At 42.9% G+C, this 18,804-nt stretch overlaps 1 protein-coding gene across 1 annotated transcript in view; it reads right to left on the bottom strand.

Annotated features, from left to right (window-relative positions):
• The window catches only part of adamts9 (ADAM metallopeptidase with thrombospondin type 1 motif, 9), a 44,689-nt gene that overhangs the window by 10,075 nt on the left and 15,810 nt on the right, over positions 1-18,804 (bottom strand). The window contains exons 19-30 of the mRNA XM_085273350.1: positions 18,619-18,745; positions 18,314-18,524; positions 18,029-18,193; positions 15,474-15,635; positions 14,089-14,208; positions 10,265-10,372; positions 9,998-10,165; positions 8,353-8,595; positions 7,311-7,472; positions 7,000-7,176; positions 2,571-2,741; positions 880-1,056 (exon numbers count right to left, since the gene is read on the bottom strand). Of these exons, the coding sequence (XP_085129476.1) occupies positions 880-1,056; positions 2,571-2,741; positions 7,000-7,176; positions 7,311-7,472; positions 8,353-8,595; positions 9,998-10,165; positions 10,265-10,372; positions 14,089-14,208; positions 15,474-15,635; positions 18,029-18,193; positions 18,314-18,524; positions 18,619-18,745 (1,991 nt within the window). The remainder of the gene's footprint in view (positions 1-879; positions 1,057-2,570; positions 2,742-6,999; positions 7,177-7,310; positions 7,473-8,352; positions 8,596-9,997; positions 10,166-10,264; positions 10,373-14,088; positions 14,209-15,473; positions 15,636-18,028; positions 18,194-18,313; positions 18,525-18,618; positions 18,746-18,804) is intronic.

Below are 18,804 nucleotides of genomic sequence, written 5' to 3'. Positions count from 1 at the left end.
GGCAGGGACCCCCGAGCACTTCTGCAGAGTGATTGGACTCTTCTTTCAGAAAGGCATTTCATGTTGTTTAGTGACGCACATTCACCATCACATTAGCAAAGTGAAGAAGGAGCTCCTGGTGCATTTCCCGTTCTAATAAACAGCAAACATGTGCAGACTCTATCCTGCAGAAAATAGCTGATCATTACTTTGCACCAAATAAAAATGGTTAATATTAAAGGGACAGCTCACCCCAAAATCATTTAGTTATTTTTTCTCTGTTGCTCTTCATCTATCCAAACTGACCGAAGCAGAGAAGGAAGAAAATAAATCCTAAATAAAAGCTTACAGCAAAAGTTGATTTTTTTTTATATCCAAAAGAAAGGTAACATTTCCACCCTGGAGATCTCCAACTCCATCTCTTAGCAGTAAAGAGTACATTTCCCTCCTGGCACTAATAATGGGGCAAGTAACAGGCAGATCTGTGTAAATGAGAATCATTACAACTCACTGAATTCTCAACCAATTTTCAAGCGCTTTTGTTTGAGTATAGATTAGAATAACCATCTGACTGGTTATTGGATCCTCAGTGCCAATTAACAGTTTTGCCAAACTGAATACTTTTTGCGTCGTCTTTGAGTTTAAGTAAATAGACTAATTCGCTAATGAGAGGAACTTGAGTTATTTTGGGGTAGGGGAAAAAAGGGGATTGCCTGATTTTCATCTGCCTCTTCTGCTCCCCTCCCCTTTGGCCTCCTGACAGGCAGCTGTGCCTCCTACAGAAGCAGAGACTCTCATCCTTGCCCAGATATGTCAGAGCAAATTCATCCGCGGCACTAGAACTACTTGTTTAAGCATGCAGATTACAGTGTTTGTTTGTGCAGACTTCTACTGGCTTACCGGTTGCCAGTCCTCCTCTCTCCACCGGTAGCGAGAGGGACAGTCGGTGACCCGGCAGCTCTGGCTGGACGCTGGTCGGGAGCGCTGGGGACAGCCGGTCTCCTGCGAGCTCCGTTGGTCTTCAAACTGGCAGAACACCTCCCGCTGCTGGATGCCATCGCCGCAGGACGCTGAACACTAAAGGCAGGGCAGGTAAGAGCTTTGCAATGAAATCATTCAATCTGTGTTAGTAGTTATCCATTGTAATATATTTTTATATAGAAGACTCATAACTGATTTAGTCTAAAGTATTTATTTATGGGGAATGCTTTTGCCAAAATGACTATGTTATTCATTTGTAATGTCAGGTAGATGCTTTTATAACAATGATAATAAAAGACTATGCAAATTACATTTTAATGATAAAAGCAACCAAGCGTCTGTGTAAACGTTCAAGCTGTATCAGATCAATGCCAGTTCTACAGATATGTAAAGAATCAAAGTTGAAGTCTGGAAAGTGGTTTGGCACATCTGTGTTTAATCTAGAGCAGAAATGAAATGATGAAATGAAAGCGTGTCCTTTCTGCTGACATACAGAGCACATCGTGTCGAGGGTAAAATGAATGAGACTGGGAGGTGGGGGGATGCCTGTCGTTTTCTGCCCTTAACCTTAACTGAAACGTAAAACAACTGTCTTATTTTGACTGTTTGAGATATATTTGTAAGACGATATCTTACACTAACCAATTTTTGTCTCCTTTCAGACAGACCGCACTTCACTGATATAAATGTAATGCTCCTGGATCACATAACGCCTATGTAATAACAGATGATTTAGAGACAAATAAAGTGATGGAGGTGTAAGGCAGTTTGTGTTCTGGAGCTCAACCTATAAAGATGCATCTACTACAGGCATATTTATGTGTCCATTTATTTGTAACTCAGTGAAGCAGCTGAACTTTGAGGCACTCCAGTGTGCTGTGCTGTGCTTGACTAAGAGCCTCGAGTGGAGTATCATTTTCTCCTTGCGTCATGCTCCACAGCTGTTTAGAGGGGGACGCACATCCTCTCTGACATGTAAGATGTTTCTGTGTGCTCAGTCCACTCCTATTGAGAGAAAAGGTGTTGAAAGGCAACGTTGTTGAGTTTGTTTGGCGTGATGATGCGAGTGTATTGCCTCGAGTAGCACATTCAAAAGACCAACATGTGGTTCCCATTGGTGAGGCAAAAAATAAAATTTAAAAAAAGAGAAAGAAGGGAAAGAGGGCATGGAAGAAAACGTGGGAGAGGGGATGAATGGAGACAGAGAGGAGAGGAAGTTGAGGACCACAGAAAAAGAAGCTATAGAGATGAAAGGGGTAGATTTACACTGGCTCTAATTCAAATACAAAGGAAGGGGTGCACATCCATCCTGCTGCCCAACTTGGTGGACGGCGGTACCGTAGCACCAGCGTACACCACCTCAGACTCTGGCTCCACCCTGGCAAACCACCATGTGATGTTTAAAAGCAATCACGCCTCAGTTAGTGGCTTAGCATTGTCCATGAAGGCAGTCAGGTTCAGCTGTGGCCTGTTTCACACATATGGATATACTTGCCTGTAAGCCTGTAAGTATTAAAGTGGGGCTACGAGAGAGAAACAAATCCAACATGTCTGGCACCGTGAGAACAAATAGCTGAGAAGTGTTTAATGGCTGGGTCAGAGAGTCCTACCTCCCCCCAGTTGCCAGTTTTCCACTTAGGACATCGTCCACCTCTGCAGCGGCGCCGCTCGCTGGGTTTGGACGACGCGTGCTGGCAGTACTCCTCTGGGACAGGACGTCCTGACCGGGTCACACAGCTCACTTTGCGGGATTTGAAGCCTCTTCCACAGGAGGCTGAGCACTGCAAGATGGAGATAAGGAGGCCAATAAGAAGCAGAAGTATGTTTTAACCTAAAGCAGAAAGCGTAAAAAGTGACACATTTCAAAACAATGAAACTCAGATTAATAATTTCCTTTTTATTGTTTTTATTGAGGGGGTATTTTGTTGATATCAAGTTTAACTGTAATTGATTATTCAGCATTAAAAATGGGATTTAATAAACAAGAAATGAAGAAAAAATCTCATTAGTATTTGTGAACTCGTGGGCCCTATTTGTCACTCACAAAAAAAGGAGGTGAGACCCGATTACATGGGGAGAGGTGGTCCAATGGTAAAGCGTGCCTGATCATCCCGGCAGCAGTTTGTTTCACCTCCGGGTTCACCGCGTTACTGAAAAGCTAACTCAGTGTGACAGGCAGACTCACACACACACAGCAGCACTAAGGGAGGAGTGAGTTGGGCTGGACTGTGCTTGGATAATCAAAGGGGGCGTTGCATGTGGGGATGGATGGGAAGCGACAGGCTCAGAGTTGAACGAGTACGTGGCCCAGCATGTGGCTCTGTCCTGATCAGCAAGGGACTGTACCAGACAGGAACAAGCTGTGACCCCTCGCCTCATTCAACGAGGTGAAAAGGTAGGAAGCCTTGTAAAAGGAGGGACGACTAAAGTGCTTGTTCCCCTTTATAAACGCAGGCATGCCAGTGCATTTTGTAATGTACTTAATTTATCGTAATTGTCTTGCAGGTAAATTGTTTATACAATCAATAAAGACAAACGTGAGTCATATCGACACAGTGTGGTTATTTTAAGGAGACATATTACTATTATAGCATATATTACTATTTTTCATATATTGGTGTAAAATAACTGACAGTGCTGATGTATAAACATAGCTGAGAAGACGATTTCCACCCATGAAATTTAGTGGCAGATCTTTGGTCTACACACTGTGGAATGGCATCTATCTGCCCTCCACCAATGTCACATTATTTTGTTTGGCTTTTGTCTTTTATTTCATTTTTCTAAATCTAGATCACGAGTAATTTCCCACAAGTCTGTCTGTGCTGAAGGGATGAATCAGGATGGGGCCCCTCACTAGATCAAATGTGACCTTTGACCTGCCAATGCACCACTGAATAGTCTTGCTGACGCCACCTTTTATTCAAGTCACTGTCAAAGGCCCCCACAATGGTCCACTGTCATTAACCCGCATTAGACCAGAGCAGAGGGGCCTGCCAGAAAGGGGGCAAAGGGCGCTAGCAACTCCATAGCCGAGCTTCCCCGAAAAAGCCTCAGCGTGCATTAAGAGTGAATGAGCACAGTAAATGCAATGGGAAGTACGCTGAGGCGTTGTCCCGCAGGACTGAGATTTACCTTAATGGAAACAGCTTTGAACTCTTGACACATGGTGAGAACATACTCGCTGACAGAGGTCATCAGAAGCCCTGAGCGCATAAAACAACAAGGGTAACGCTCGTGAAAAGAGGACTTCTTTATAACCTATTTGCAAGCGTTCTTTTCTCATTTTTTAACCTAAAGCACTAAACAATAAAAGCCACTTCCTTTGCATGAACACACTGCAATTATCAAAAAGCTTGGGCTGGTGAAATCCTAATATGGGGGTTAGCAGCAGGAGTATAGTGTTGCAAGCACTGATGCTATTAGCATTAATGAATGTTGCTAAAGGCTGGCGCAGGGATCAGTTACTGCAATTTCAGCATTTCATTTATTTTTAAAGCCAGTCAGTGCAAATCACCAGCAAGTTTTAAGTCGTGTCTTTCCCTCAATTTAAAGCGACCTCGGTGTGGTCGCTGTATGTGATGTAAACCTTTTTATTCAGGCAAGAATGAAAAAAAGCCTTCGATAGTACCTCTACTTCACTTTAATTGTAACCTTTTCTGCAAATGAACAGAAATCCAACAAATCTGTAAAAAAAAATTAAATATTGACATAACATTATAATGAATGAACAATAAATACAAGTAATTACATAAATATACAGAAATATTCTTGAAACATAGACTAATACTGCCATTTGTGAATAAGAGACATACATTATACTTATTTCAAGAGCCTGTTGATATAGTGTTTGTGTTATACTGCTATTCTGCGACAAGAGGTTGACTGCTTAGACTGACAAATGAAACTGGAGGGGATTATGATACAATTCACTATTGTGTTCCACTTTCACTGATTCAACCTAGATTTGGTTTTGTGCTGCCTTACAGTCACACGTGGGAGTCATTACAAGTAAAAGTTCTCATTAGTAAATGACGTGTGGTAAAAATGTACTCACTGCTGTGTTAACAGGCCCTTAAAATAAGGTGTGATGTTGGTACAGACATTTATGACCAAGAGAAGTCAACTGGGTGGGCTTCAGGCAAAGTTGACCCTAACCACAGATTCTGGATCAGTTTGAACCGTCCTCACAGTAATGTTAAGCGTTACGGGGCAGGAGATGACACGCGCTACAGATCTGTGTTTAGGGCCAGCATCTGCGCAGGGTAGCATCGATAACTCATGCTTAATCTTAGCCAGCCAAAATCCCTCCAGTGCAAGGGAGAGCAAGATACGGCAGGGGGGGCAATCATAACAGAGACTGAGGTAGACACATTAGGTTGGCTCAGAGTAAGAGCTCTGAATACAAAACACCATTAACTTCCCCTGTGGTCACAGGTATTACATGTTTCAAAGCATGACATTTAACAGCCCGTTCTCTTAAAGCTGAGACAGTCAAAGACAATTCAAACATTATTTCATCAGATCTGTGATACACTTTGCATTTAGCTGATCAATCAGATCAGTGCAAACTGCTCATGGAAAAAAAAAAAAGTACAGAAGAGGCAACGTGCCACAATAAACACCTAACCAACCAAAAAAATTTAAAGGTTCTCTTTTTGAAAAAATATTTATATCTCATATCTCCCTTGTTTGGAAAAAGCACCACTGTTATGCAGGTCATCATTGTTTAATGGCTAGTTGAGTTGTGTTTTGTTCCAAGTGAGGTATTGTTGAGCATAGCATATATAGCAACTCCAAGTACTTACTGTACAAAGCAAACATTAACTAACATAATATAAATACACTCATATTAAGCACCTTTGAAGGATTTAAAACTACTGTTTTGGCCACACTAAGGAATTCTGGGTGCAAACCCAAAACTGGAATACAAAGGCTATCCGGCCTAACTACCACAAACTCGTCGGAAAGAGACACTTTATTTTACAGTGGCAGTACAGCCACTGTTCGCTGGTGTTTACTACTGATACTGGACGTTTCAGGCACTTTTGACTTGACGTATGTCTCCTTCACTGTCATTGTCATTACGGGACAACAGCGTTGTTGCTTTCAGGGGGGTAGATACATAAACTGTAAAATAAAGTGTCTAAATAAGATTAGTAACTTCTCTACATGTGCCTTAAAACAAATTGAATTCCTAATATAATAGCCATTTCATAGATGCATATAGTACAAAGATGTATATATAGTTTACAGCCCATATACAGTCAATATGTAAGGTGGTGCCTTTTACGTTCTTAACAGAACATCGACTATATCATGTAGCACCTCATACGTGGAGATCGTGGGCCATTCTTTGGATAATAAAAGAACAAGGCAGCATATTGTATATTCCTGATATACAAAAACATTCATCAGTATTTGCATATGAACAATGATTGGCTAAATGTGCGAATACAAAGAGCTAAGACACCAAATAAGACACTTTTTTAAAGTTAATACTATTTACAAGAGATAAAAAGGAAAACATCTCTCAATAAATTATCTTTTAAAAACAATATTTTACAAAACTAACTTTGATTGTGATACAACGTAATCCTGAATTATTAAAATAAAAAGAAGAGAAAACTAGTACGAGGCTCAACAACAGTTTTCTAACTACTCATGAAAAAAACTCTTACGGTCACAGCTGTCACTGAAGTATTATTTTTTTGTGTGTCGTACTTTTTTGGCATATTAAGCACATGTTTGCCATTCAAGTGCAACAGAAATGAATCTTTCCAAATGTCTTGAGGAAAAACTGACTGAGCAGTTGCCGGCTGCAGAGAGGGAGCAGTAAGTGGAGGGGGTTAAAGGTAAAAAGCTGGAGAAGCTGGAGTGTGACATCTCCAGTGTAAAAGCACCACAGTCAACCTGCCTCTTTAAAACTGTTTGTGAAAGAGTAAGACTACATGCATTTGAACATATGTGAGGTTAAAAAAACCAACAATAAAAAACGGTTATAGAGTATTTGGTTTTGGGTTTTTTTTATGAGCGTACCGAGGTCCATGGGTCTGTGCTCCAGTGGGGGTTAGACGGGCATGGCTGAGTATTGCACTGCTCACGATCTGGGGGCTTGTCATGGATCTCGCAGCTCAGATCATTGAAACGCTCGCCGTTTGGACGCTGACACACCACCAGCCTTGTCTTTATCCCACCTCCGCATGGCTTCGTGCACTGAGGACGGCACACAGAGAGGTCGCATTTTATAGATGCAAGTTTGTGGATTAAAAAAAAAGGAGCTGACCGCCATGTTTTCATGTCAAAATATGCCTGTCTTATGTGAGACTACTTTAGTGTGTCCTTCTTACCTCTCCCCAGCTGCCATACACCCACTGTGGACATGGCCCCGATTCGCAGGATCTTTGCTCGCTGGGTCGGCTGCGATCTTCACAGCTGTTGGCAGGGTAGCCGTTCTCATCCTGGCACACTACCACACGCCGCTGGAAGCCTCCTGCACATGTGCTGGAGCACTGTTTTTGTGTTTTTTTAACAGAGATAAGAGGGCACAAAAATAGTTCCTCATTATTCAGGTGTAAAAGAGTTTAGTGGGTATTTTATGCTTCGTTTAAATGCAGCGATTAGCAAACATATTCTCAGCCTCGCGGTAATTAATCAGTGCACATACAGTATGTGTAATATGAGGTGTATATGATGTGAACACAAAGCCCACACAAAATTCTGACAACGCAGAGACGTCACATGCGACATGGCTAAACTTCTCTGCTTCTAAAATAACGTTCTGAGGAAGGAAGCGTGACCAGAAATATCTTAAATCCTTCCCAGAGTTATTTAAAGGTCACGGCTATTTTTTGTCAAAGATTATCAGTAACCCAGTTAAAACAACAAAGAAAAAAAAACTGCAGGAACAATACAGAGAAGGAGCTCAGTGGGACAGGATAGCCTGGGGCATTTAGGTCACAATGTCCTTCGGTGCTATTTCTAAAGATCTCATCCTAAAAAGAATGAAGGGCCTAAAGAACAGAGTCCAACTTTTGAGCTTTTATTCAGGACTGTGTGACATTACACAATGTTTCTTAAACCCTACCCTGCAGCTCCAAAGCACAGATAATATATAGGTACGACTTTGATTTAGGGCGCCTTAAAAGAATAGTCCAAATTATCCTCACTCTGCCCTTGCTGTAAGAAGAGCATAGATCTATATAGGAAGTTTTTATGGTTGATATTTAAGTAGAATTTGAAGATTGTTAGCTTAGATTAGCACAAAGGTAACAAAGTCTGCCAACCTTTTACTTATTGAAGTGATTGGTCCCACAAGATTAATGCAACATCTTAAATATCACACCCCTGAGGTCTGTTGACCAGCATGATGTTGTGTTTAGGAAGCCTCACCGCGCCCCAGGGTCCAGTCCGCCATTGGTGGGATTGGCTACGTGGCAGGTTCCTGGTGCTGGTGTTTGGTGAGGACGGAGGTCGGGAATCACTGGAGCGGGACGGGCACTGAGACATGGCACAGTCCTGCTCTGTGGCAGGACGGTCGTCTGGGTCACACTCACTAGCGTTCACTTCTTGGTCACTGAAGTTGACGCACAGCACTTGTCGCGTCGTCTTTCCCTGGCCACAGGTGACTGAGCACTGACAGCACAAACACATGGAGAGGGTGAAGAAATGAAAAGGAAAGGTAAATGCAAATATACACAAATCCAACTGGCATAAAAAGGAAAGCTGACTTTCTTTGATAGCAGATTCTTGACATTTCTGTTCATTGTGACCTGCTGGTGGTCAAACCAGACTTGATGAACAGAACCATGTCAGATACAAAAAGATGTCATCTTCATGCTACCAAAGAGCTAACCCAGACTTAACCTGGTGTTAAGGTTACAGCAAAACTTACAGTATCACTCTAAATGACCCAAGTAGACATTTTTTAGAAAAATAACACAAGGCAGATCTTCCACCAAATGCTAATGGTGTCTCCAATCTTGCTCCTCCCTAGCAGAGTCCATTCAGTGTCTCGCGTGATCCATTTCACTTATGCAACAGCAGTTCATAAAAAACATGACCTATCCAGAGGTTTACATGACTCTGTCACGATGTTTCATGTTATTACAGATACTGTAACATGGTTCTGCATGCATTAAGTTGATGTATATACTGTGACGCTACATCGAGCTGTACTGTGCTGCAAGCTGCACTGGCTGGAGAGCAGTCACAAAAATCTCTCAGTTTGGATTTTTCTGTAACAGCGAGCCAGAAAAAGATGATTTGCTTTGGGTTTATAAATCTGCCGTTGTCAATCTTCTGTTCGTGTGTGTGTGTAAACATGGGATAGGCCTCTGAAATTTTTAGTGGCCTTGGGATGATTTAGGATATTTATTTTCAGGGGGTCAATGAGTGTCTTTGGCTTGGCAGTACATGTGTGGGTGTGCATGGTTGTGTGCTTGTGTGTGTTGTGTATGTGTATGGTGACCAGACCTGCAGTCTGCCTGAACTGTATCGCTAAGGCTCTGATGAGAAACATCTGTAAACAAAACTGGAGCCCCTCACTACAGCCCCTTGCATCTCCCAGCTCAAGAACTTCATTCCTGATTCCTCTCTCTCTCTCTCTCTCACACACACACACACACACACACACACACACACACACACACACACACACACACACACACACACACACACACACACACACACACACACTCTCTCTCCTCCTATAACTTCACTGCAGCCCTCCTCCAGTCTAACATCCACGCATTCCAGCTGCCACCCTGTCTCCACATCCTGGCTGGCTAACACATTAACATCTGCATAGCGTGTGCAGATACTGGCTGTCAGGGTTAAAATGAGTCTATAGTGAACAATGGAGCAAACATGGAGGGGGGAGAAACACATCTGGATGGCAAATATTGATGACACAATGTAGGTTAATCTGTCACTATAAGGAAATAATTATTTTGTCAGCAGAAAAGCTCTTTTGCAAGTTCTTAATTATTTGAATTATTTGAGTCAGTCAATCATATACACATGTTGGTCTTCTTACCACTGTCCATTCCAGCACTTTCCACTGTCCACATGCCACGACTGTGCACACTTCCCTTGAAGGAGGCTTTGGTAGGTGGGCGCATGCCGACTCGTCGGCCACGCCGCCCTGGTCGTCACGGCAACTCACATAGCGCATCCGTGTCCCTTTGCCACAGCTGGCGCTACACTGTTTTGCGGGAGAGAAAGATTAAGAAACCGGAAACCAACCAAATGAGAAAAGCAGATAAAAAGTAAAATAAACAAAAAATGTGACAGCACTGCCAACCTGGGTCCAGGAACCAAATCGCCACTGGGTTTTGTGGCCCGGGTGGGAAGGGACTTTGGTCCCTGGGGGAACAGGGTGGCTGCTGGGACACTGGGCTATTTCACAGTCCTGTGGAAGAAGAGACACATACACCCATTCATGCAGTGATTAGCAAAATGAATATACTGTAACAACATCTGTCCCTGACAACAAAATACCATGAATATCAGAGATAGCTTTTCTGACATGGGACAGTCGTGAGCAACTTAAACTATATTCCTTCGGCTCTACGTTTGAGAGTAGTTATGCTTCCCATCGACCCTTTCCCCTCAACTTACCAAAACAACATTAACAGGGTCCGCCCCGTCAGTTCAAACTATGGATTGTGGCAGTAAGCCACTCAGCATAAAGCCCTGATCCCTGTCATAACAGGTCATAGTGGAGTGGTATTCAGGGCTCCAATGCCTATGCTGGCGTGGTTGTAAACTCCACCCCTAATCCACCCCCTTGTCCCGCACCTTCCGCCTTTCCCTCTTTCCCCTCCATATGCCCTCTGGTGCCCTCTGACCCCGTGTCTTTAGGAATGAGTGCTGGATCAGGTCGCACAGACTTGGGCTACACATTCAGCATGCAGCCTCCAAAAAGAAACAAAGTAACAGGAAGCTCTCCACATGCTTCCTGTTGTACTTGCATTTGCATGCATCAATAGAATATTAACAAATATATACTACAAGAAATCCAAGACATGAACAACCTTGTACTAAAACCTCCCTCCATCTATCAGTCTCTCTCATCCTATGCCCTGGTGCAGGGTGGTGGTGGGACTAGTGGCCTGGTGGCCCACTTCATGGCTGGCTGGTTAGAATCACAACGAGGTGGGGCGACTGCTTCAGGGTCACTGGTCACCGGTCTCTGCTGGTCCAAGCACCGGAATTGCGAGCTGCTGTGACTAGAGGGGGGCCTCATCCTGAGTCTGCATGCTAAGCGCTCTGAAATGGGTTTACGCCATACGCTGACCAAACAAACCTCTCATTCAGTTCAAAATATTGCAAGTTTCTGTCGGGGTTTCTGTGCAAGTTGTGTGCAAAGTTCACCATATACACACACACAAACAATTGGCAAGAAAATTAACCTGGGTGAGTGTCATTTCCCAACATCGTATGATGTAGACTGACATAACCCTCTGTCAGTCTACAACATGGGTAAGTGGAGGAGAAGCACGGCTTTGAACTAGCCTACTTTAAATACTGGTAATTATTTATTTGAAGCATGTCCTCTGTGATATAGCTGTGATTTCTGATTTATTTATGGCTGCCACAAATACAGGATGTTTTGACAAAAAACATGCGTGAAAATCAAACTGGGGGTAAATAACTGTGCACTCGTGGTGCTGGAATCATTGGAAAGTTAAGTGGTAACGAGACAGAGAAATTGCAAGGTAGTGCTTCTTCAGGTCCGAAAAAATAATGCTTGTAAGTTGGAAAAAATTAGTTAATACATCCTTCAGTCCAACCACTTTCTAAAACATTCATCCATGGAGGGAACTAACTGGAGCCTATCCCAGCTGCATATCGTAGGAGGCAGCAGGGATAGGCTCTTATGATATGTTTGCTAGATAATAGAAGGTCATCAGTCTATCACAGGGTTAATATGGAAAGACAGACAACCAGTCACCCTCACATTTACATCTAAGGTCAGTTTAGATCATCTCTGTATCATGCATGTCTATGGACTGAGTTAGAAAGCCAAAGTACCTGGAGAAAATGCACAGAAAGGACCCAGCTGGCTGGTGGACTCCAACCCCAAACCATCTTACTGCATTTTTTAAAAGGAGCTTATATTAGTTGATGGTTTCCATAATAAGCAAATTCCCATTGTATGCTGAGGTAAGAGCAGGGTAGGTAAACTTTGCTGTTTTAAGCTGCAGGTTTGGTCAAACAGTGGGCTGATGTTCCTGTCTATGCTTCTATAAGCATAAAGAACTGTTTGTATTTAACCCAGTCTGATTATGTCTGGGAAAGTTGGTTTAGAAATTCAACAAATCTTTTAAAGATTGTGCATTGGGGGTTTGTAAAAATTAGAGATGGACCGATCCGATATTACGTATCGGTATCGGTCCGATACTGACCTAAATTACTGGATCGGATATCGGAGAAAAATAAAAAATGTAATCCGATCCATTAAATATCACGAAAGCACCTCAGAACATTAGCACGTCGGAGCAGTATGCATCACGTGATAGAGCGGCTGTGGCATGCGGGACCTGTCGGTGGTCTGGATAGCATTTGGAGCTTCGCTAGCAACCCGGCATTTCATCTCCGACAAAGTTATCCCCGAGAGAAGTAAAGCAAGTGTGTAAGTCCATCTCTGAATGTTTGTAAAGCATTCCTGCGTTAAGCTTAACAAGCGATATATGGAGCGACTGCCTCTCCTGCTGCTACTTCAATCATGAAACTGCTTAACGATCAGCTGATCGGCTTTTCTGTGCGAGTCCGTGTCTCTAGTTTGCTTTTGGCCCACTTTGCACCAGAAAGAGGAAACCAGCGGCTGAACAACAGCAGCACGTTTAAGCTTGATCAGCTGTTGTTAGAATGTATTTAATATTACTTTCTACTCGAGGATCTTTTTCTACGTAGCTGACGCTGGTAACTGTGCAGGGGCGGATCTAGCAAAGTTTAGCCAGGGGGGCCGACAGGGCATTAACAGGGAAAAGGGGGCACAAAGACATACTTTTCTTTCTTATTCTCATTTAAAATGTCTAGCTTTTAATAAATAATTATCTGACACCCAAAGTTTTAATTTGATGTAAAATGAATAGAAGTCAATTACTGTATATAGTGACTATTAAGTCTAATATATATACCCTAGTAAGCTATAGTACTTTTTCCTTTGGGAAGGTACCATCTGTGCAGTCTGCAATTTTGTTGAAGAAAGATGTTGAATCTATTTAATATTTCTTGAAAAATAATTGATTTCTGTGCATTTTTTTTCACACTGCATCAAATTAAGGTTGATTACGTCGATTAAGCATCATGAGGTGGAGCGTGAGGGGTGGTTCCCTATTTTTTATTTATTTATTTTTGTTGTTGCTGGGAGTTGGAACCCTATTAGTTAGGTTGCTTAATATTTATGCTAAGTACTCTTTAAAATACCAGAATAGGGAGAATGGTGTAGGTTTGAGTTTATTAGATTGATCAGTATTGCTGAACTATGAAATATTTTTTTTTGCATACAGGTATAACAGAATAGCTTTAGTGTAGTTGTTGTTTTAAACTTGAGTATGAACTTATACAAAATGCAGCAAGATATTTAAAAAACAGTTTTGTTGATTAAAAAACATTATATCGGATTCATATCGGTATCGGCAGATATCCAAATTTATGATATCGGTATCGGACATAAAAAAGTGGTATCGTGCCATCTCTAGTAAAAATTACAGAGAAAAACTCGAATTTAGTGCAGTCTCGCAAGTGTTTGTGCATGTCACCTCCTTCTCATGTGCCCCAGGCTTAACGCAATCATTGCTTCTGCCAAACATTTCAAGTGTCAGCTAGATGACACAAGTGAAATTGTTTTCAAGAGAAACATATTAGGGATTCTGTCTCAGAGTTTTGTCTTTATGGTGGGATAGTGAGGCTGGTAAACTTCCCTCTGCATTTGGAGCAGGCGGGACAGCTTTTATTGAGACCAGGTGGAAATGAAATGCCAGGTTTTTTGTGTACATTTTCAGTACAAGCGTGCATCTTCTTCCTTCACACTCAACCACGGAGCAAAAAAAATGCTCTCAGAGTGAGGAGATGATAAGCAGATTGTGGGGGAAAAGAAAGGACGATAAGACCTCTTACCTGGGTGTCAGTGGGTCGCGTGGCTGCGTTACATTCGGTGTCGTCCATGACGGCACCATAAGAGCCCACCACGCACTTCACTGCTCGCATCTGGTAGCCTGGCCCACAAGAGGTAGTGCACTGGGTTCAAAGAGAGAAAAAAGAAACAAAGGAGGCGTGATGGGAAAACATTTGCAACAGTCAGCCAAAAAGAAAACTGAGAAAAAGACAAGAAAGGCAAGCAAAAAACAGATGTTTTGTTGGAGCCACCAGAGCAACCCCTGCACACATGAGTATATAGAGCATATAGAAAAAATGTTAGCTCACTTTAGAAAAAGGTCTTCTAACAAAAATCATACATGAGGATATTTATATACATTGGACTGGCCGCTTTCCCACTGCAGCTCAGTCAGAGGGTACTATCCCGCGCTTTCTTCTGGCTCACTGCCTTCAGTGAAACGGGGTCAAACTTGTGTGGCGGCAACTTCAGCTACCATTTGATCATGCTTCATTAAACCACTTCAAATATACCTTAAAATGTGCACATCCTCTGACGAGGGGCACAAAATAGCTCGCATTTTTGGGTGTTCTGTTCTGCACACGTACACAAATGAGAATGGGTGCGCACACAGATATATAACAGGCTTTCTGGGAACACTGCTATGAAGACTGTCCATTGCTTTTGTATCTTCATTTTCATGACATGTCCTGTGACTCTAAACAGCAGAGAGTTCAGTGCTAAATAACAAGCGTAGCTTGTCTGTGTATCCACCCGATGATTTACATTAGAGACCAATTCATCAGAGAAGTAATAGCAAATTTCTCTTGCTGAGCTGTGACCCATCAACTGGGTAGACTTTCATATTGCATGTATGCAAGTATGAAAGCAGTGGCTCTAAATCTATATATACAGCATACTCTTTTAAATGCCTTGGAAAAAAAGATCTGCTATAGAACTATAAAAATTATTCAACCAAACTGATTGATTAAAGATAGATTATGTCTTCTTTAAATGAAAAGATTTACTCATGTCAGTATGCAAATAAAATTTTCCATTTTACATGGAACCCTTGAGATAGATAGAACCAACCACAGTCAGTTACCATATCTTCCTTTATATTTAGCTCGTCTTTTTTCCTGTCTGCCGTCCCTCACTACCAACCAGTTGTGGCAGATGGCCGCCCCTCACTGAGCCTGGTCCTGTCGGAGGGTCTTTTTTTCCTGTTAAAAGGGAGTTTTTCCTTCCCAGTGTCGCCAAGTGCTTGCTCATAGGGAGTCGTCTGATTGTTGGGGTTTACTTTCTATAATGACCTGATAAATGACCCGACTTCTTACAGCTTTGAACAAAAACAATCGAGCACTGTGTACTGAATGCTGCACAAATCATAAATACAGGGGTGACTCACCTGTCCCCAAGGTCCAACCTGCCAAGCGGCACACTCCTGCTGTTGGCACGTCTGCACTGACTCAGGTTTAGACGACCCACAAAAGCGATCATGTAGACGGTCCTCACCAAACTGACACCACGTCTGGCGATGCTTGTAGCCTTTACCACATGTCACAAGGCACTAAAAAAATAAATAAATAAATGTTACAGGTTATAACGCCATGAATTGCGTACATAGTTAATCGCTAAATTAGTACAAGAAATGAGCAGTTACAAGTATTCAGATTCATGATAGAGGAAGTTCTCTTGGTTTTATGTAAAGCAGTATATGCACATTAGAAAGCCCCTAGCCGCAAAAACAAAAAAAGTGTGAGTGTGTTTATTTATGTGCGAGTACAGTCCATACAGTGGAGCAAAAAAGTATTTAGTCAGCCACCGATTGTGCAAGTTCCCCCACTTAAAATGATGACGGAGGTCAGTAATTTGCACCAGAGGTACACTTCAACTGTGAGAGACAGAATGTGAAAAAAAAATCCATGAATTCACATGGTAGGATTTGTAAAGAATTTATTCGTAAATTAGGGTGGAAAATAAGTATTTGGTCAATAACAAAAATACAACTCAATACTTTGTAACATAACCTTTGTTGGCAATAACAGAGGTCAAACGTTTACTATAGGTCTTTACCAGGTTTGCACACACAGTAGCTGGTATTTTGGCCCATTCCTCCATGCAGATCTTCTCGAGAGCAGTGATGTTTTGGGGCTGTCGCCGAGCAACATGGACTTTCAACTCCCGCCACAGATTTTCTATGGGGTTGAGGTCTGGAGACTGGCTAGGCCACTCCAGGACTTTCAAATGCTTCTTACGGAGCCACTCCTTTGTTGCCCGGGCGGTGTGTTTTGGATCATTGTCATGTTGGAAGACCCAGCCTCGTTTCATCTTCAAAGTTCTCACTGATGGAAGGAGGTTTTGGCTCAAAATCTCACGATACATGGCCCCATTCATTCTGTCCTTAACACGGATCAGTCGTCCTGTCCCCTTGGCAGAAAAACAGCCCCATAGCATGATGTTTCCACCCCCATGCTTCACAGTAGGTATGGTGTTCTTGGGATGCAACTCAGTATTCTTCTTCCTCCAAACACGACGAGTTGAGTTTATACCAAAAAGTTCTACTTTGGTTTCATCTGACCACATGACATTCTCCCAATCCTCTGCTGTATCATCCATGTGCTCTCTGGCAAACTTCAGACGGGCCTGGACATGCACTGGCTTCAGCAGCGGAACACGTCTGGCACTGCGGGATTTGATTCCCTGCCGTTGTAGTGTGTTACTGATGGTGACCTTTGTTACTTTGGTCCCAGCTCTCTGCAGGTCATTCACCAGGTCCCCCCGTGTGGTTCTGGGATCTTTGCTCACCGTTCTCATGATCATTTTGACCCCACGGGATGAGATCTTGCGTGGAGCCCCAGATCGAGGGAGATTATCAGTGGTCTTGTATGTCTTCCATTTTCTGATGATTGCTCCCACAGTTGATTTTTTCACACCAAGCTGCTTGCCTATTGTAGATTCACTCTTCCCAGTCTGGTGCAGGTCTACAATACTTTTCCTGGTGTCCTTCGAAAGCTCTTTGGTCTTGGCCATGGCGGAGTTTGGAGTCTGACTGTTTGAGGCTGTGGACAGGTGTCTTTTATACAGATGATGAGTTCAAACAGGTGCCATTCATACAGGTAACGAGTGGGGGACAGAAAAGCTTTTTACAGAAGACGTTACAGGTCTGTGAGAGCCAGAGATTTTCCTTGTTTGAGGTGACCAAATACTTATTTTCCACCCTAATTTACGAATAAATTCTTTACAAATCCTACCATGTGAATTCATGGATTTTTTTTTCACATTCTGTCTCTCACAGTTGAAGTGTACCTCTGGTGCAAATTACTGACCTCTGTCATCATTTTAAGTGGGGGAACTTGCACAATCGGTGGCTGACTAAATACTTTTTTGCCCCACTGTATGTATATATTACAGCATACGGGTTCTGGCAACACCACACGGGAGATCTGAAAAATTCCCGGAATGCAGCCCACAGCTTTGCAAGCTCCTTGCTCTACGATGTGTAAACTGTGCAGCAGTTTAAGAACGATTTCACCCTGCAATCACCTCTTACCCAACACTCATTTGGAGTGGAAGGAGGGGAGTAACTCTCCTAAAGCTGAGACATTCACAATCAGCACTGGGATTTGACATTTGACCCAGATCACCGCTGCTTTAATACTCCAGCATTTACAAAGAAGTCTGTTATTCTTTACGTTGAGTAGCCCTAGACACATACTCGTCTAAAAATCTCACAAACAAATCACTGAGCGAGTTGAAAACCTGCACAGAAACACAAAAACACATACATCTGCAGCTTGAAAAGGTGTCCACTTTAACTACTTAGGTAAAAGTCTTATTTTCTTCACTTGAAACTGTCGGCCCCAGAGCAAGCCACCAAAGGTGCAGAGAGTGCAGCGCACATACCCCTGGGGTCTTATTTTCTTCTAAACGCAAAGACAATACAGTAATTGCTAAACTGACCTCAGACCAGTCTCCAGTCTTCCACTGCGGACAGAGGAATTCATTGCAGGGTTGGACGGTCAGCTTGTCCCTTTGACTGCATTTGCTCTCATCGCCACCAGCCTCAGCTGCCTTTCGACACACTGCCCCTCGACGGCGGGTTCCTCCACCGCAGCTCTTGGAGCACTGCAGCACAAACATTTGAGCATCAGCAAGTGTAAACACATACACAACCCGAGATAAACTTGGACAAACATCTGGTCAGTGCAGACAAACAAATCCCCAGACTTCCAACAGAGTTCGTACCTCCGACCAGGATGAGTACTCCCAACCACCCGGGTTACAGTCTCCGTGACAGCCTTCCTTGTCATCAGGTTTGCGCTGACCGCTACAGTAGCGGTCATCAACCTTCTGGGTCTTGCCGTCTGCACGGTTGATTTTAGCACAGTATATTTCCAGGGTACGATATCCTTGGCCGCACTGGGCTGTACACTCACTTTTTCGAGCAACGTGCCATCTGCGTAAAGAACAAGTGGGTAAATCTTTGCACCGCAAAGACCAAATAAAGTGTCAGTCAGATGGATCAAATGGTTTAGAGTGATGATGCAAACCTAAGTTCACATTCAGTGTTGCATGGCTCAGTGATGACAGCAGGTCTCGCTGTGCCGTGGCACCTCTGGTCTGACACCACCACCCTGTCCGATTCTCTGCTACAGAGAATCTTCCGCTTGCGCTCTCCTGTGAGGGTACAAATATTGAGGTTCTAAGTGACAGCCACTCTAAAACATCTTGGCAAC

Source organism: Mchenga conophoros, linkage group LG5 (assembly GCF_057382185.1).
Source record: "Mchenga conophoros isolate Kocher_MC1m ecotype Shallow Benthic linkage group LG5, M_conophoros_male_GT1.1, whole genome shotgun sequence".
Lineage (NCBI taxonomy): Eukaryota > Metazoa > Chordata > Actinopteri > Cichliformes > Cichlidae > Mchenga > Mchenga conophoros.
This window is presented reverse-complemented; position numbering and strand designations above follow the sequence as displayed.